Source organism: Ornithodoros turicata, chromosome 1 (assembly GCF_037126465.1).
Source record: "Ornithodoros turicata isolate Travis chromosome 1, ASM3712646v1, whole genome shotgun sequence".
Classification (NCBI taxonomy): domain Eukaryota; kingdom Metazoa; phylum Arthropoda; class Arachnida; order Ixodida; family Argasidae; genus Ornithodoros; species Ornithodoros turicata.
The window spans coordinates 34,016,296-34,035,647 of record NC_088201.1 but is presented as its reverse complement, the minus strand read 5'-3'; the positions used below and the strand labels follow the sequence as shown (position 1 = coordinate 34,035,647).

At 47.5% G+C, this 19,352-nt stretch overlaps 2 protein-coding genes across 2 annotated transcripts; one reads left to right on the top strand and one right to left on the bottom strand.

Annotated features, from left to right (window-relative positions):
• Positions 1–638: 638 nt before the first annotated feature.
• On the bottom strand, positions 639–12,657 carry LOC135377946 (protein unc-93 homolog A-like). The gene is made up of 4 exons (XM_064610730.1): positions 12,201–12,657; positions 7,114–8,069; positions 3,041–3,308; positions 639–1,113 (listed from the first exon to the last, which is right to left on the bottom strand). Exons 2-4 carry the CDS (start codon positions 8,035–8,037, stop codon positions 896–898), a joined length of 1,410 nt encoding a protein of 469 aa, XP_064466800.1. The 5' UTR covers positions 8,038–8,069; positions 12,201–12,657; the 3' UTR covers positions 639–895.
• Positions 12,658–15,827: 3,170 nt separating this feature from the next.
• Positions 15,828–18,247, top strand: LOC135377944 (protein unc-93 homolog A-like). Its single transcript, XM_064610725.1, has 3 exons — positions 15,828–16,818; positions 16,897–17,158; positions 17,424–18,247. The coding sequence occupies exons 1-3, from the start codon at positions 15,862–15,864 to the stop codon at positions 17,807–17,809; spliced, it is 1,605 nt and encodes a 534-aa protein (XP_064466795.1). The 5' UTR covers positions 15,828–15,861; the 3' UTR covers positions 17,810–18,247.
• Positions 18,248–19,352: the final 1,105 nt, after the last annotated feature.

The following is a 19,352-nucleotide window of genomic DNA, read 5'->3' as shown; positions in this document are numbered from 1 at the left end:
CCGCAGGTCGGCACCTAATGCAATCATCTCCATCGCTCCAAATCACATGGACCTCTGACGTGTAAATGAGGGCTGTACACCCTGCGTTCCAGGTCACCGCGGTTCGGTTTCGGCTCATTTGCATATCAAAATTCGGGGGTGGATGTCTTCACGCACGTGCGTGTTCCAGGATTTTTTAAACGTAGAATGCCTTTCAAGTAGAATGACCTCTCATTCTGATCTCCCGCTTTTGCCCCCGAAATCCCGTAATAAAGAGTTCACTAATGAATTTTAGGTAATTAGTCATCTTGTAGTTGCATACTTTCTTCCAGAGGATGTCAGCCTGGCCGTAGAACTCAACTCTAAAAACGACATCTATTTTGCTCTGCTAGTTTCTTAAATAAAAATTATGTAACGAATAAAAATAAACACCCTGTATAAGTTGTCGCAACAGAGGCGTTTAAGACTGGATTCAAATATGGGTTCCCGCACAGCTGTCAGATACACATCCTTGATCGACGTGAAGAATCTGCACAGAATGCATTTTGAGGAGCCGCCGTGACATTGTTTTGTTTCCTTTGAGTCAATAAAAGAAACAAAAAATGTCCACCATAGATGCATAGGTTAACTTGTCGGTCGTAGTGTTTGGGACAACATAGTCAAGAGTCCAACTGAAATTTATTCAGGTGTAAATATGTATATTGCTGTACAGAAGCACGCTTGGGAGTGCACATATGATTAACATGTCAATAGCAATGTCACGAGTACTTTATGTCGCATTTCACTGAGACATCATTTAGTAGTGTTTAAAATGGACATTATAAAGTCCGTATCTTGTAGTTGTCCCATATCTACAACAGAACCTCACAGGGACGACTCTGTCATAACCATTCAAGACGAACAGGGTCGAGAGGCATCATGTTTGAAGGGCAATTTTTTTCTTCATGATATTAATTTCTATAATGATATAACCTAACATTCCCAGCGCCAAAACAGTGGAGAGTAATATCAACTTAAAATGGATGGTCAGTATTTTCTGCGTTCCGAACGCTACGATGAACCCTAAAGACTCCCAGAGCCGGTAGTTGGCAAACGCAGCCTCTTTGTCTTCCGGGAATAGCACGCTATAAAAGGCTGAAAACAAGCACCATATATTTATGCACCATGTTTATCGTGGGTTTTGGCACAAGAACAATGATCGTAGCTGTCTTGTTGCACGCGTTCTAGAATCCCTTACACTCCTTCCGAGAACCACGTAGAAGAATGAGTTTGACATCACTCCGTGACGCGCCTAGAAGCGCCAATTAGGTGTCTCGTGGCGTGACGTCAATTGGCTCCGCCTAGGCGGCCGGAGGAGAGTATGTCGTCAGCGCCGCACCGCGTCCGTAGCACGACTTTTCTGTTACAAGATCGGCCTGCGTCGCCAAGGTTTCGCTGCTCCGCGCATGCCCGATTTTTCGGGACGTTTTTGTTTATTGAATTGTGCAGTGATAATTTCAGATTTTCAATTTATAGGAGCATTCTGTAAAATCGGCAATGCGCGGCTAAATTCACAGCTGTCGACCACGCTCTTTGTTGCGACGTAACCGTGAAAGACTACCTCATGTTCCAATTCGTCCACCACGGCACGCCGCCGGGACGCATTTTTCTCAACACGTTCCTCCCATCTCCTTTAACTCGGTTCGTGAAACACAGTGACTACTTTCGAAATCACGTGTATGTTCTCGCGCCGCCGGTAGCAGGTCGTATAGGAAAGGTGACCTAAGTTAATCCCACCATGACTTAAAACAATGAACTATAAGAAACATCTGCGATGCAGGAGTACTGTTAAGAGAGTTGTGACGCGTTAGGAAAAGTGGAAAATCTAGCGGTCCGGTGAAGGCAGATTGAAGCAAGAGCCTGTCGCAAAGGTCGGGAGCCGCCGATATGTCCAACAGACACTATTCTTCCACTGGGCTTGATATATGTGGTTCATTACATCGTGCACGCTTTGTACAGGTCCCGTCAATGTTCATAATAACACTGGAAAAAATCATTTCCGAGCGTGACAACAGCCACCCTGCGGGCACTGGGGGAATGTTACGTGAACAAAATCGTTGCGTTAAACTAACACAATAATTTTGTTCAATTACTATTTCCTCATGGTCCCAAGAGTTGCTGTAATCGCGCTCGGGAACGAGACATTTTTTCCAGTGTTATTGTTACCTTTGACGGGAGCTGTACAAGCAGCCAGAGTATTACGGGGATTTATGAGCGAAAGAAACTGCAAAGTACGCTTCTCTCTCCGTCTCCTTCTCAAGAAACGAGACAGTGCGGGGCGGGCTCCTTCTCCTCAGACGAGTTGTCCAATCATCACGGAAGATCGTTTGAGGAGACCAATCCAAGACCTCTCCAAATTGTAGCCCTCATTTATAAAAAGAGGGAGGGGAAAGCGTAAATTTCGGTTTCATTCGCTTATAAATCACGAACGACGTAACGGATGAATGCCGTCCCTTTTGTGTTGATGTCAAGGTAACGACATCATTCATTCCGTGAGGAGAAATTTTTGCACTTTAATGCCACTTTACAGGTAGCCTACAATGTAAACGGGCACTAAAGTGCAAAAATTTCTCCCCCCCTTTTTTTTTAATATATACCCGAATGCAACTCTCCTGACCGCCGCGTTGCCCTACGGAAGCCGATGTTTTCGTCGCTCTATTTTTAGATGTCAAGGTAACGGCATGTTTTGCATCTTTTTGCACTTTACTGCCCATTTAGGTAATTAATTCAAGCATCACTTCATCCAGCTGTGTAATGAGAAAGAAGAATGTTCGAAAGAAATCCTACCTAGATATAATATTCCTATTGATGTACAGTGAACCCTCGTTATTATGACCATGGTCGTTCCCGAAAATTTTGGTCATAATGCGGAATTGTCATATTAACGGGGGGGGGGGGATTTGCAGAGGTTTCACTGCATTGTTCCCCAGGAGTATGGTCGTAAAGCGCGTATGTCAGATTATCGGGGGTCATATTAACCAGGGTTCACTGTAGATATAAATATTCCTGCCTAGATACTCACCGTTCACCTGTGTCTGCCACACAGCGTCTGCTAGTCCCCAGAAGCCAGCAATCAGAAAAAAGACGTAAGACTGGTCGGGCATTGGCTTCCACAGGAAGCAGGCTGCGACTAATGCTCCGCTGACGACAGCCCCCAGCAGAAAGATTGGCAATCGTCCCACCTTCCGAATCACAGCGCCAAAGAGCATCGAAAAAACTGCATCCGTGAAGCCAAACGTGATCATCACGAACCCTACCCGATGAATTCCCCATGAACAGCTGACGTAGGCCTGCGAAAAATGGAAACCGTGAATGTTGCAGGGTTGGCACACAAGTGGCGCTGTAGTAGTGTGTCCAGGGACGGATCCAGGATTTTTCTGCTATATGCTACATGCACTGCCTACGATCAATATACCTCTATACCCGAGAAACGTCATCATGACGTTGGTAGACAGACCGAAACCGAAGCAAATCGGATGGGGAGGGCTGGGTTCCACGAATGGGCACGTGTTCGGTGGCCCCTACTGAACGAAAAGTAGGACCGAAGGTCGCGACCCTCTCAGAGACCATGGTAATCCCCTCAAGATCCTGGCTCTCGGGCGCGACCTTGTTTGCCCCTATAGGTTCCAGCGTAGTTCAACTCTACCAAATTGGTGGCACTGTGGGACACTATGACGTCATTTGTTTACAAACAGGGAGAGGTATATTGAAGCACATAGTGACTTCCGAAATAAACGTATACCCTCCCCCCCCCCCCCCCCCCACACACACACATAGTGACGACAACAACAGGAGTGGGGGGAGGGGGGGATCAGGATATCCAGACCTCTCCTCCGCTAAATCCGGCTTTGAGTGGGTCTGGAAACCGCCTAACCATCTCTACCAACTGTTTGCTGGGGCACATACTGAGCGAATCAGACGTGTGGAATTTAGTGAGCGTAGATATCCCCCAACTCCCTTGACAAAGAGAAGCCACCCAAACACTTCGAGTGATCGAGTGATCACCACTAATGGCTTTTTCAAATTCACAAACGCAATTTATTCCCACGCAGTAGCAAGTGAATTTTAAAACTTGCGACGTAGTTTATTGCCCTCACTTTTTATGGGGCTGACTCACCCCTCTTGAGGATACTAGCCTCGAAAAGGCAGTCTTGATCTCTGTTCTCGTTCACTGCCATATGCTGTCTAGAAGGCTATTAACGTTGTAAATATGAAAATGAAATATTTTATAAATAATATTCACACAGTGCAAGAACTCAGAAACACCAAATGAACGGTGAAAATGGTAAGGACCACCAGGGCCCACATCATTGCGGAAAATCGGCTCTTGCGAATGCGGCGCTCACCATGCGAACGACATGGGAATCTCTAGCCTCGCATTTCATAGTTCTTCCATTTTGAGCTCAAAGGTACAAATTAAGCTGCACATATAACAAGAAAAGTATACAAGATGGGGTCTCAAACAGTTGCTTCGCCACGGCTGAAATACCGTATACCGAAAGAAATTGCGCAGAGCGAAATTGCTCTGTCTCGAAATTTGTCTCACACCGTGTTCTAGAGCCCTGCACTGGCATGGGCATCTTATTTGCTGTGTGCTCCGGGACGACAAAATACGCCAGCGCCGCGGGCCGGGCCGGGCCGGACCCGACAAACATGTTTCCGGCTGGACCGGGTCACGCAGCTAATTCCGCACATGCAGGACTATTAGTTCATATGATCACGTGTGTGCGTCATTCCTGTGCATACATTTGCAAAAACAAGCAAAATACACTGCACTATGCGTATGATTCGACGATGATTATGATTGACGGGTTTTATGGCGCACAAGCAACTAAGGCTATAGTGCGCCAAAACTGTTGTGATGATTGTGACCAGGTAAAAGTGTATGATCCGACCCTCTAGTACCTTCTCAAAGCCAATGCACACTGCTCCTGACTCCTCACATCTTTCACAATCGCGTTCGCAAAGCTTTATGAGAGGGATAAGCGATTGGAAGGAGGAGTCTGTCGACAACATCCTCTACCTCCACAAAAACTTGTAGTGATAACGACAACGCGCTTGCTCGCGTGCGTTCTGGACTTAATTTGGTCTCGTGCTGTTGCGGTGTTAAACCGACAGTTCTTGTATGTTTGTAGCCTTGTGTTCTCTTCTTCTTAATTTACTTATCAATTTGTTTGATAAGCGCTAGAAAGGCATAAGTCACAGCTGGAAATGGTGGGCCGGGCTCTATTCACTGAGTCACCGGGCCGGGCCGCATAAAAACAGGAAGGCCCAGGTCTGGGCCCGACCCGGCCCGGAGCTGTTCTCCTAAAATGTTTCTTATGTATAGGCCTGTTCGGCTCGGCCAAAGGGCGCGCCAATTCGCAGCCTACAGAGCCGCGACTTTCGTCAACTCTCCCATGCGGATACACGCAGTGCTGCGGTCTTTGCCACACTTTCTTCGCCAAAAATATTGCGGATGTTTTACGCGATGAATAAAGTCCAAGATGTAGAAAGTGATTTTACTCCTGCAAATGTCCAGAAAGGAAACCTGATCTTCTAGCGGAAGAAAGTGAGTCGCGACAACAACAATAAATGAGGAAGTGATGATGACATGGGATGTTTCCCCGTGGTAGCCACAGGACCCTACCCCACTTCACAGTGGTTAACATGAGAGGATGAATTATGGTGAGATTGAAGCGACCACAGGTCGGAGTTCTGTTTAGAGCTCTTCGAGGAGACCAGTGGCTTGCATGAAAGCAAAAAGGGAGCGAAGAGCCCGGCACTGATGCGCAGGGGAGCTCCATGGACCAAGTACTTTGGACAGGCTGAATGGTCTATGGTCGAGGAGTTCAAGTTGGCGTCGAAGTACCCGGCGTTCACACGTGCACCGCTCACAGTCCTCGATGATATGGGGGATTATAGCTGGGGTGCGGCAAGCTAGGCACAGCGCCGTGTTACTGTAACCCAGCTTAACACGGAACACAGGGGTGAAGGCGACGTTGAGTCGTAGACGCCGCAGGAGTGTCGTAAAGCTGCGAGGGAAGCCACCTGGCATCCTAAATGATAATGACGGGTCCACTGCATGGAGGAGCGACCATTGAGTGATCTCATGCAGCCATTGCTGGCGGGCCAAGGGTGACACCAACGCAGACAAGTAGGAGCGCCTATCTCCGTTGGAGAGGATAATGGGCACGGCTCTGGAGATACGGTGGGCCGCAGCAGCCGCCAAATCTGCCTCTTCGTTGCCCTGAATGCCGGTGTGGCCGGGGACCCACTGTAGGGTCACCCGGTGTCCCTGTTCGCCGAGAACCTTGAGCGCCGTCAGGATACTAACAACCACCGGGGCCAACGAGCCGCGGATGCCCATGGTTCCTACACATTGCAGGGCTGAGTCGCGACGAAATGACGCAAAGTGCGTCCTCACTATGCCAATCGGCTTTCTCGGTGTGCTTTGGCTATGGCTCACTATGCCGACCCGCCTTGCCTATCGGCATAGTGAGGACGCACCTATAGAAATGAAAGAAAGTGTGGTTTACGACGTGGACTTAGACAAAGCGGTAACTTCTTGTCGTCAAAGCCGTGTAACCCTGGCACTTTCCATTATTTGGATTTGTGATTATGTTGACCCAGGGTTGACAAAGTAACGTTTTCTCTCTGTCTCTCATCCTATCTTATCCGCATTCTTAAACAATCCTCGACTCGACATACCGCCTTGACTACAGTGGGTGGAAGAAAGAAGCGCTCCTTTACTTCTTCAAGGACGTACACATCGGCGCTACCGTGTAGAACGGCGAATGATTTCGTTCGCCCGGGGGACGTTTCGAGCCAAGGTCGATTTTTGAAGCAGAAAACTGGTACGAAGACGTACTTTATGAAGTTATTTTTTATCTGCTTACACTGTAGTTCGAAAAGACTGCATATGAATCATAAGAAAAGACAAGCTTATGCACTGGTAGCACATGCAATGTTTGCATTTCGACTTTTGTTTGTATTTCGTTGTGTTTCTCTTCCGAATCTCAACGTCTGTCCTAAATCCCTCACTGTTGTCTCAGTCAGGCCATTACTGCCCTCACTTCAGCACTTAAAGTGAAAAAGAAAAGAAATTTTCATTACCTGTGTGAAGTCACCCCATAAGAACGCTTGCTCTAATCCACTGAAAATTGTCAATGGGATCAGGAGGCACTGGTAGGGCTTGCGCAGGTGCCGTAGTGTCTCTACCAGCAACGCGAGAGGGGGATTCTTGTGGACATCTTTCTGGTCCACATGATCCAGGAACAGGAGCAACGCAAGCGCAGCGCTCAAAGAGATTACGGTGTACACTGTCATCAATGTGTATATCTTCACGTTATCAGGAGCTTGTAGATTCGTGTTAGCAGTGTCATCTTCTGCGGTCGAGAATGCTATTCCACAGTTCTCAACGCTGACGTTAGTTGCTCCCAAAATCGCATCAGGTCGCAGCACGTAGTACGAGATGAGGTTTCCCCATATTTGACCGGTTTGAAAAATCATGAAGAAAACTCCGAAGAACCGCGTTATGACGTCTCCAGCTACCTGGCCCGTAAGACCTGCGTACTCTGTCCCCAAGGCGGTTAAATACGCGCACTTAGCAGTCCACAATGGTGCGCCACCTGACCCCAGTACAATTGATGCTGGAATCATGGTCGCAAAAGTGGGATAGAAGTTGGCGACGAAGTACACACTGTACATGAGCACCGACACCACCAGCGTGTACTTGAGTCCAAGCCGCCGAATCATGTATGTTGGCACAAACATACAGGAAACCACCAAAGCTGCATATATTGTAGCGAGCGAAGCGATTCCAAGTCCCTGTACGGAGTTGATGCTGCTTTGAAGATTCTGTACAGATTGAAAAGCAGTGAACAGGAGCAAGAACCCAAAGCTGACCACCAGGACGTTTTTCAAGATATACCAGGTGCGTTTCTCGCTGGAAGCACTTTCCCCGTTGGTAACATCCGATTCTTCGTCAGCATTGTGCCCCACAGCTGCAAGGCTGAAAGATTCGCCTCTCGATGGCATGTCTGGGTCACCTGATCTCTGCAGGATGGAAACTGGAAGAAAAAATGATGCAGCACTCGATAGGTGCAAGTGCGACTCACCCGTTGGGACCTCACTGATTTTCACTTGTTTACCAGTACAGTACAAAGACCGCGTAGGGGTGGTGTATATAGGTATACTGGCTCCACCCATTTTCATCCCACCTGTCCCCGTTATCACCGAGTGCCCGGATCAGGGGCGGATCCAGGATTTTTTTAGGGGACCCGATCTAGGGAGGGGGGGGGGGGGGAGGGACAGCGTGCTTCATATATTGTTGATTGATTTTTCAAATGTCTATGCAGTTCATTTTCCTGCGAGAAAGTACAAACAATCCAGTAGCAGTCGAAGTCGAAGGCCTTGGATGCCAAAACATATAATAACGCTTGTGCGATAGGAAAATAAGTTGTATGTACAAGAAATTCATAGTCTCTAGAATCAATGAAGAGTTAACGGCAAACGGGAACAAACGGTTCAGAAATGAAGTCACGAGTACACTAAACGGCAGCTTATGAACGGTTTGTTTAGTGATCATGTAAAACAACGCGTTTTATTTGGTTCTTTTCCGAAGAACAAGTAGCTAAGGTGTCAGTTCTGCACGATGGCAGAGACCATAAACAAGGCATCCAACTATGGGCCAATGGTGAGTTTTAGTGCAGCGTACGCTATCGCCCTTGCGTACGTAAGGGGTAGCGTTGGAGGTTCCGCGCATGTGCAAAACATAAAGAAAGTTCTGCGCAGTGCGCAGAACCACCAACGCTATCCCCTACGTACGCAAAGGCGATAGCGTACGATGCACTAAAACTCTCTAATATCAGTGCTTCCTGTGCTTTAAAAAAAATTTGAAAAGGTGATACATAATCGATTGTGATCGTGCGCATTCGATTATTACTAAGGCTGCGCGAATTGTAAAAATGCCGAATACGAATTTTGCAATATTAGGCTTCTAATATCGAATGGAATAATGACTTCAAGCAACCCTGTTTACTACAACGTGCACACACACGGGTGTTTGTGTGAGTGTTTGGCATTCTTTGGTCACATTAAACTGAGTAATGAGTTGCGCGTGTGTTGTTCCCATCCTTCGTCCTTGTCTTTTGTGCGCATTCCATAATGTCTTATATATATACCAACTAGCCCAACGTCTTTTGTTGGTGCACATGCAGCCACATTTTGATAATCACAGAAATATGTAGAGAAGCATCAATTATATGGAAGGATGAGGAAAAGGTCGCCACTCCCACAAGACACTGATTGACACTGCTACAGTTTCAGGTGTACCGCATTAGTGGGGTACACCTGAAACTTCAATGTAAATGAGCTCAATGTAAAGTTCATCAAGGGCAGACAGGGTATTCGATGCAGTGTGACTGTCCCAGACTGTCCCAGCTTTTCACATTATGAAGTTACTCCAAGTCATGTATACCACATGCTTAGCAGCAACATCTTGAGCTCGATAGTGGATGTGAGAAGGTAGCAGGTCAGAGTCGAAATGGTTTGCTCTTATGGTTTGCTCGCGATGTCCGCGTATCACCCGCGATGCTATCGCGCTGGTCCCGTCTGTTTAAACCCGTGCTTATATGTCGTGGCAGGTGGTAGAGACGCGGCACGACGTCTCTCGAAAAAAGACGTCCTTGTTGGCCAATTGTAACCCTGCACCGCTGCCCTCATTGGAGCCTTGAACATCCACCTTCCGCGATGCTAAAAGGACGCACACTGAGTACTATCATTCCAGCTGTCTTTCGTGTCAGAGCTTCTCTCTTACGTGACAGCAGTTGCTTTCGCTTTATGACAAATGTGATGGCTTCACCCCCCCCCCCCCCCTTTTCCGTCGTGTTCACTACTACCGCTTTTAAGAAACTCGCTCGAGATACTGGGGTGTAGTTCAATATGGTCGTCCTTGCGGTACTTTGCTGGCGTTTGGAGAATGTGATGGCAAGCAATTTCCGCCATCATCCGCGATTTCCCTCCCGTGCGGCGCCTTCGCCAACTGGCAGTCTGGATGAAGTTTACTCGCTGCGCAACGCACACGCAGCCTTCGGGCCTTCGGTGTGTATGTCATTGGGCTATCCCCACACTGATTCCTTGTCCAGGTGCAGCATTCCAATATCTCAATCAGATGAAGAGAGGCGACTTATGCGAGCACAACACGGAACCACGCACAAGAACGACGAAACGAAACCAACTCCCCAAAGCGATTCTCCCCACGCGCGCCGCTGTTGCGTAGTTTTGTACCGTAGAAATTTTATTCACGCGCCGATGCGTTCTATATATGGGTTTCTCACGTAAAATTTCAGCCATCTACTGCGTGCATTTCGCTGGTGGAGGCTCGTTACCAAGAGCGGATCCGGACAACGCGCATCCTGCCGGACTGGCGAGAAGCCGTCGAGAAATAGTTTGCAGACGCGCTTGATGATTTTGCGCGACGCTGACGTCACGACTGCTACAGTGCTACAGTCGAGAAAACGCTGCCTGGCTTTAGCGCGTAAGGCTCGTTAATTGGGGAAATCTCTAATAATCGAATATAATTGCTTTGTTTGAAAGCCGCGAATATAAAATCGTCGAATCGACTACGAATACTGCAAACATTCGATTCGTATTCGAAATGTTGAATATTCGCGAAGCCCTAATTATTACAGATTCGCAGGTTGAGGAGCAGCACTTCCATTAATGATTTCGCATTTAAAACACCGCTACCATCGCGTCATGGAATATAGCATAATGTCCAGCCCTATGAAAATTCAATGTCGGGTGCCGCAGGGACGCCTACTGGAGCCTCTTTTGTGTAACGCTTGCAGCTCTCCTAACATATATGGAGTGTTTGTTGGACGGAGACAGCTAGCACGTGCATCAATCTCTGACCGGATATACGTTCTAGACGAGGGATGGCATTCACATTGCGTTAGTCTGTCCGTTTGAGACATTATATTGCGCCAGCCCCTGTGGTGGACTTTCCACTTTGATGCTAATAGATTCGTCAACGTTTATGCCACCAAAGTTCACAAATAAAGAAAGGCACTGTCTAGCTATAGAACGCCTACAAAAGTAGAAATTTCCCAGCATGAAACAACTCGATAACTTTAATATGGCACAAGCTTTCTTGCAGAATCTGAACTTCGGTAGCCTGAAATGACGTTGTAACGTGAGCTCTGATGTCGAATATATAATTTAAATTGCTTTGGGGGTAGTTGGTTGGTTGGATGTAGGGGGAAAAAACTGAGGAGAGATTGAATTCGTCGCTCGACGAATTCGACTACACCCATATATGACTTGATTTGAAGTTCCTTGTGGCGCAAGGACAACGACTCCTATAAATGAACACCCCCTACAAAAAAAAAAAAAAAGAGAGAGAGAGAAAACACCACTACCTTATTTCCCCACTACCACTTTCGCCTTTAAGAAAATTTATTTACACAGTGGCCCTTTGAGATGCATATCTGGAACAGTGTATGAGAATGTGATCAGTGTTCTCCACGGTTCCACAAAGTGAACGGTTTGCTGAATCGGCCCTCCCCATGTTATGGAATAGTTGACTCTTAGTTGCTCCATGCATAACTTTGTTTGCTAACCTGTATGGCGGTGGATAGTTTTCTTTCGGCTGGTATTGTGTTCTTCGTTTCCTCATTATTATTATTTTTTTTTTTTCTACTGTGATTTACACTAGCAATTAGACTACGACATTTCTTTCTCTTTTCGAAGTCGCTTTCTGCTGCTTCTTGTTCACTCACATTTCATACTTCCTTGAATAAATTATTATTATTATATACTACCTAAGATCAACTGAAGCACTTGGTGACGACAGAAATTGGGGGGCGGGGGGCGAGTCAAGACATCCGGATCCGCCCTGGATCTCACCCTTGATCCGGAACCGCCAAGCACTTTCTTCGGCGGCTGTTCGATGATTGCGGACATTTGGTAACTGACACAACAAGAGACAACGCCCTCTTCGTAAGGACGGTGGAAATAGTTGGAAATACGTGATTAGAATGACACAATAGACGCAACATGTGGTCGTATAAAGTACAGCTGTCGCGCTGTTTATTTTATGTTCTCCGTTTGCCGAGGTACTCTTCCACTCTCACGTATTTTGTTGCACTCTGCCACTATTCAACACAAACATGCGACGGATTTCAAAGTACGCCACTTACGTTTATGGAAGGGCTTCTTTTGACGAACGCGTAACGAAAGGAGTACAGTACGTGTATTATTCGTACACACCGCCAAGTGTTAGGTCTCCGTGACACCTGAGACGAAGCCAGTGCAGAAGATAAGGCTAAGTGCGCATGTTTACAAAGATAAACACCGCAGCAATTCAGAAAAGGCGCGAGGGGGTTTGCAGCGCCGATGGTTGCAAAGGCGCATGCCGTGATGTCATCAATCTGCGGCAATAGGCACGACTCGCGCTGTACGTGTTTCACAGCGTGAAGTAATCAGACGTTTGTGCCACAACGTTCTGAAAGGAGTACGTAGGGACTAGGGGTGGACAAGGTAGCTGGAGGAAGACATGCAAAGATTCTGTCAAAACGTATATGAAAAACATACTGAGGGAAAAATGTACTGAAAGGGGCACAAAAGCTCAAAAATTTCTCCTCGCGAAATGAAAGGTGTCGTGGCCATGACACAACACAAAAGGAAGGGCCGGGATTCCCCTGTTGCGTCGTTTGGGAATTACGAGCGAAAGAACCTGCAATTTATCTTTTTCCCTCTTCTTCTCAAGAGCGGAACGCGCTCTTATTGGTCTCAAACGGTTTCTGCTTGGTCGTCATGACAACGGAGCGGTCACGTGGCACGTTTCGTCTCCCGTGCTCGGACTTGGGTTGTTCCGCGGCTTTACTTTACTACGGTCACACCGTTGTACGTAACGCCGTTACCGTAATCGATACCTTTTTCGGTATCGAAGTGCGGATCGCGATACTTTTTTTTAAGATCGGTATCGGAAAAGTATTTCCGTTACAAATTTATGGTAACGAGATCTTTGTATCGTTATCGACACCGATACTTTTGTACTGCCCCCAACCTTTCGTAACCGGACATATTTCTTACTTTTTACTGATCCGCATGTAGCGCGGGCAAGCGAAAACGTTGAGCGCCAGCTACTGCTAAAAGTCAACCAAAGTATCTAAGCTGTATAATAAATGTTCTGCTTTTCTCTTCTTCTTCTCTTTTTTTTTTTTTTTTGCAAAATTCCTTCTCCCAATTCGCTGTCATAGAAATTCTGTGCTCACGTTAGCGAGATTTCGATGTTGCAGATTTCATGCAACTTCTTCGTATTTTCAGCAAAAGTATCGGATAAGTATCGCGTCCGGTGTTTTCTTTTTTTTTTTTTTTTGTAACTGTAGCGGTACTCCGTTACCTTAAACAGGGAGTATCGATGTCAGTGAAGTAACGAGGTATCGCGATACCATATTTCGGTGACGGTACAACACTGCGTCGTAACCATGTCGTCGGGAGTGAGAGACGGAAGAATTCTCGCCTTTCGGCTCCGGCTTGGTGACTGACCAGCTCCGGTGGCGCAGCGGTAACGCGTGCGCTTGGAGACTGGGAGGTCCGCGGTTCGAATCCGCGGGCCGGCTGTGTTTTTCCTGGGTTTCCCTCAGATGTGTAATAGGCGTATGCCGGCACAGTTCCCCTGAAGTCGGCCCATGGACGCAGCTATCCTCCCCCCGAGCGGATTCCGCTCGGTCTTCCACTTCACCCTTTCCTCCTCTCCACCATCTTTCCCTTCCCGAGAAACATGCCGCCTAATCAGGCAGGCAGACCTCTCGGGTTCCTCCCAACGACACTCCTCCTCCTCCTCCTCCTCGCTTGGTGACTGCGAGCAAATATGGCGGACTGATTCTTATGCTCTCTTTGCTGCTATACGTAGATATAAGCAAGAGTGCAGTATCCGGTGAAATTTCGTGGACGCTTCGCTATGCGTTCAGCAGTGCAGCGGAGAAAGTGCTTTTAGAAAAACGCGTCACAATGTTCCGAACTTGATGAAAGTGATGTGTTCGTTTAGTTATGTGCGGCATCTTGTACAAAGAAAGGTGGGGTGATGAAATACTGATTTTCAGTACCCAATATGTACGACAAACTTGGTTCCCTCCACTGAGAATCAGGGGCCGATCCAGACCCTCGGTTTTGGGGGGCGGTTTCTTTGTCAAAGCGCGTGGATGTTGAGGAGAGAGAGGGAAATCTAATGTATAAACTGACGTTTTCTTGGGAGCGAGCGCGAAAAGACACTACGGAAGAGGAGAAGACAGGACAAGCGCTGACTCCAACCAACAGTTTAATGCCACATAAAACCCAGAGCATCAACCGCAGTACGCAGGCGCACAGCCGCCAAACCGCCCATGTTCTAACTCACCGCCAACTCTCCGCTCTAACAGCTGCTAAACTCTCTAATGTTTCTTGTTTGCGTTACCATTTCCGGTAAGCAACCCTGGCGGACACCAATGAGAGTGTCTTCCGCACAGTGACTCGTACTCGTAACTCGTTACTGAAACTAAGCTACTTTTTTCGGTAACTTTTAACTTAACTCATCGTTGCTTTTGAGCTCCAGTAACTTCTTGAGGAACTCGTTCTTTTTTTAGGTAACTTTGTCAAAGCAACTTGGGGAAAGTTCCCAATTCTGTTTTGGCCGTACCTTAGCAGGCTCAGGCGACGCTCATCGTAGCGACGAGCAGTGTATTTATAATACAGTGCTTCCGGGAAGATTTTTTCTTCAAAATTAATAATGACGTAGGGCGCTGTGTAGGAGGATTAAAACTTGTTGCGGTACTACGGCATGTGCATACTAACTCATGGACCCTATACTTTCAATGCCTGCTTTGTGCTCCAGGGCCAAGGGCAGTTTGCCAAGGCATTCGCAAGGCAGCAATAAGGGGATATTCGCAGACCGGTATGGTTCTCTTCATGGGTCCACAGAAGAATCCACGTGCGTCTCACCTTGAAATGGTACCCCCATTTGGGAGAGGGACCAATGAAGTCGCACCACGGGCAATAGGGGAGAGAAGGAAACTGGGGAGCTGTGCAGACAGATGACCTATACCACTCGCCCCAACCGCCCTCGCCAATTCGCCTACACCGTAGCTTTGACCTATACCACTTGCATAGCGTATTCCACGAGAGCGTAAAAGTAATACACATCTCGGATATACGTGGTAATACAGGAAAAGTACCGCAGAACATAGAAGACGGACGCAAGCAAGCTTGTGTAAATGTGACGGAATCTGAGAGTAATGGGACGATGACAGACAAGTTGGAAGGTGGAAACAGGAAAGAAGTTGACGTGTTGTGCACTGACTCAGACTCAAGGAGATGCTACCCTAGTCACAGGAAAGGTTACATCTATCTTGTACCCTGTTAACACTAATTGTCGATTTAAGAAAGATAGTTCGAAGTTATCTCAAACTGCGTAATTCGATCACTTTGCCTCACCGCACAAATGTGCGCCACTTTCTCTTGCGCTGTAATTATTGAACGCACCAAATTTAACTAAAGACCTTTGCTGTGGACAGGTTGTAAACCTACTTAAACTCGTTTGTACATTAATTAACGAAGTGTGGGGAATTTTCTGGAACCCGCAGTTGAAATGGTGGCCAGTGTGGTAGCGTGCAACAGTAGTCGCATATATAGAGCAGGGTCGTTTTCCATAGCACTCGTAGGAGAAATCACTATAATTATTACATCTGTATAGTAGGTCGTGCATTTTCCTAAAGAGGTTAATAAGAAAGACAAAGACGCAGTTCAAGATTAACGAGACATCGTCATCAAGTGGATGCCACGCGGAGCCTGCGCATTCCTTTCGGGCACTGGCCGAGGAAAATGAACAGAGAAGAAGCGAACGGCCAGAGTTCATGGAGATTGTCTTCGTATGCACCGCGTCAGCCATCACATCAAGAAAACGCTGAGCAACCTGAACCTGCACCACCAGAAGGCAACGCGCCTGGTCCACCCCGACTTCGTCGCAATTTGCTTCTCCTGGGTGCCAGCTGGTTCCTTGTGCAGTCGGGATCCCTTTCCCTAAGTCAGCTACAGACAAGCGTCCTCAACCCAGAACGCGGTTTAGGTGCAGCGTCTGTAGGCGCTGTTGCAGCCGCATCGCTCGTCTCCTGCCTCTTTTTGGCGCCACTTTGTGTGAGGTTAGCAGGACTTAAGGCCACACTAGGCGCCTCTATGCTGCTACATACGCCTTATTCCATTGCCAATTTTTATCCACATTGGGCAACGGTGCTGCCTTGCTCGTTTGTCTTGGGAATAGGCGCCGGACCACTTGCTACGGCGGCTGCTGCCTATGTAGTGCAACTAGCCCAGCGGCAAGAGACATTGTTAGCACCTGGAGCACCTCCTGGAGCAACTCTTGCACAGTATTTGGCTGTCTTTCTTGCAAGCGGTCAACTGGCCCAAGCATTTGGCAGCCTGCTCGCACATCTGCTACTGTCTGAATCTGGTTCAGCTGCATGGCGTCCGGGCGAAGCTTGCGGAGCCGATTTCTGCCCAGGAACCACTGCCAATTTAACCGTTGCAACGGCTGCTCCAGCAACTAGTCGCTTTCAGCTCTGCGTCCTGCATGCCGCACTTGGATGGATCGCGGCACTCCTCGTTTTCTTGCTATTGGATCCCCTTGAGGCCCCTGTGACATTAAGGGCACCTATAAGCTCGCCAATGCAGCTATTGCTCACTACTGCACGTCAGTTACGCAATCCGTATCAGGTGTTCCTTGTGCCGCTAACTGTGTTCAGCGGACTTGAACTCTCATTCGTTGCAGAAGATTTTCCCAAGGTTTGTGATGTTTCTGTTCTCCTTCTTTGTGGTACTGAACAGAAGTCACGTTCGCTCACTAGTCTAATTTTTTTACAGGCGTTTGTCGCCTGTTCGTGGGGTGGCCGCTATGTTGAGCCGTTCTTAGCTAGCTTAGGTCTCTCAGGTGCCTTCTGGGCGGCCGGACTAGGATGGGTTTTGCCAGGATTCCGGGCGCAAACTCTGCTACTGGGAGCTGTAGTGCACGTCGGACTTATTGTACTCCTGCTTGCCTATCCACCGAGTCATCTCTTAGCAATTCTCCTCGGGGCGGCAACCGCCTGGGGCCTCGCCGATGCTGCATGGACGGCTCATGTTCTCGGTACAGACCGACATTTTATCTTGCACACGAGAGCACAACAGCGACATACATTTAGTACACTCCTCATACACTCAACAGTCGTGTACATTTATTACAATGGGTTCTTGACCTGAAGTCACAGGACACGAGGTTTCAGTTATATACCTGTGCCTCTGTACATTTCGGGAATGCACAACTACTTGCACCATGAACTATTAGTCGAACATCCTGTCTACTGTCATAGTTGCGCTATTTGATTACTAACGCAGATTTTTTCTCAATGCAGCCTTCTATGCAATGGCATTCCAGCAAAGCCCAGAGGCGGCGTTCGCTAGCTGTCACCTGTGGCGTTCCGTGGGTTCGCTGGCATCTAGGGGCTACAGCAACTACGTGTGCACAGATACGAAGATGTACATTTTGCTATGCGCACTCACAATAGGTGTGGCCGGCTATTTTGCTGTCGATACAGAGGCGCGAAGAATCAGGCCCCAAGAGACTACTATCCTTTTAACTAACCAGCCATCTTCTAGTGGAAGAACTCCACAAACAGCCCCCGTGGTACCTGCAGTAGACAGTGTAACTGGTATACCAATCTTTCTGCCTGCAGGGGGAACCGCTGTTCTTTTACCGTCCAGTCAACCAGTTCCCACCAGGCAACATGATCCTTCGTAAGATGCCTACATTGCCTACAGAGATTCTTACCACACACTGCATCAAAACATGTGTGTTGCACTGATCACCAGACCACTGCCTGTGCAAGTTGTATTCATATCCATAATGTAGCTCATGTTTGCTACCTTAACTTAATAAATGTGACCTACTAAACTCTCCGTTGGAAGGGCTCGCAAATAGGGCTGTCTTGACGTTCGTACATTCACGTTTTACTACTACTGAGGCAAAGACAAAATTTAAAACTGATTTAAGTTCAGTTACAATTATATGTTAAAATTTATTCACGACATAATACTGCAACAACTACTGGCCCTCTGTATGTCCTCAAGTGCTTTGCCAACGTCTCAAGCACTGCCCTCACTGATTACCCTTACCCGCAACGACACAGAAATGTGTACCCGCGAAGAACAAACTTGCGCGGTTACCCGGGGGTATACTACACGCACCCGCACTCATATTTACTCGTGATGTCCCCGGCCCAAAGTGTCCCATTCCTTCGATGTAAATCCCCAGAACGTCCTAAGCATGACACTGTAGCGGGTTGTCCGTGAAGAGTCATTCATGTACGTCCTGTGCACGTCCATGTGGGTAGCTAGCGGAACGAGAAATATTGCTTGTGTTCAGTTTACCTGCTAAAACTCTCCAAGCATTGAGTAACGCATCTGTTTTGTTTTTTGTGCCGATCCTAGGGGCTGAATGACATTTGTCAGAAACAGTGTGGTCCTGCGTAAGATTTCCCTCCCCCCCCCCCCCCAAAAAAAAAGGTGATGTTACATGGAGCATTTATTGCGAAAAAGACAAATGCTCTACTGTACTGCCCAGCTTTTGATTTTCGAAGAAGCACTTACTGAATGCCTCAAACCAAAAGCAGTAAGAAACACAGACGTTCCTCGCCTGAGTATTGGTTGTTTGCAGCTAACCCTTCATTTTGATTCAGAGGCGAGCAGGACACTCTAATTTACGGAAGGCCGCGTGAAAACGCTGTTTCCACTTAGGAATGGAACGCGCCACGACCTTTCGCCCGCTCTTCTTATGAGAGCGCCTTTGTTAACGCGGTCTGCCTTGGTGGACCGTGTCTTGGAACACAGCCGTACGGGCGCAGTGCAGTGTTGATTGTGATACTGCTCCTGGAAAGATTTGTTTCCGAAACCTTTCGAAGTGAGTTTTTTGGACTTAGTGGTTGTGGGAGACTTTATATTTCTATCTGTTCGCTTTTTAAACCGTCGCGCTCATTGTCCGTTATGGAAAATACGAGAAACTAACAACTAGACCTTATTGCGGCAGTTTCTCCAGTGGACAGTAATCAGTAAAACAAAAGTTATCAGGACTGCGTGTGGTTTCGTTATCATTTATCCGGTTTCTGCATGTGGAAGAAACAAATAAGGTACAATAAAGCGAAGCTAGGTTTGATCCCTGATGTGCCATCACGTTGTCCTAAAATTGTCCTTAAGGAAGGCCTGAGGACATTGAGTATACCGTGGGGACGCTTAGTGCCACATTGAGATCGATTTGAATATCAGGGCCCGCTTGCACCCCAGTCCAG

Coding starts and splice junctions, on each gene's coding strand:
- LOC135377946 (XM_064610730.1), bottom strand. CDS start 8,037: ATGCCATCGAGAGGCGAATCTTTCAGCCTTGCAGCTGTGGGGCACAAT. Junction 3,309..7,113: donor TATGGGGTGACTTCACACAG/GTAATGAAAATT, acceptor CATTTTTCGCAG/GCCTACGTCAGCTGTTCATG. Junction 1,114..3,040: donor GTGGCAGACACAGGTGAACG/GTGAGTATCTAG, acceptor GCTTGTTTTCAG/CCTTTTATAGCGTGCTATTC.
- LOC135377944 (XM_064610725.1), top strand. CDS start 15,862: ATGAACAGAGAAGAAGCGAACGGCCAGAGTTCATGGAGATTGTCTTCG. Junction 16,819..16,896: donor TTGCAGAAGATTTTCCCAAG/GTTTGTGATGTT, acceptor ATTTTTTTACAG/GCGTTTGTCGCCTGTTCGTG. Junction 17,159..17,423: donor ATGGACGGCTCATGTTCTCG/GTACAGACCGAC, acceptor TTCTCAATGCAG/CCTTCTATGCAATGGCATTC.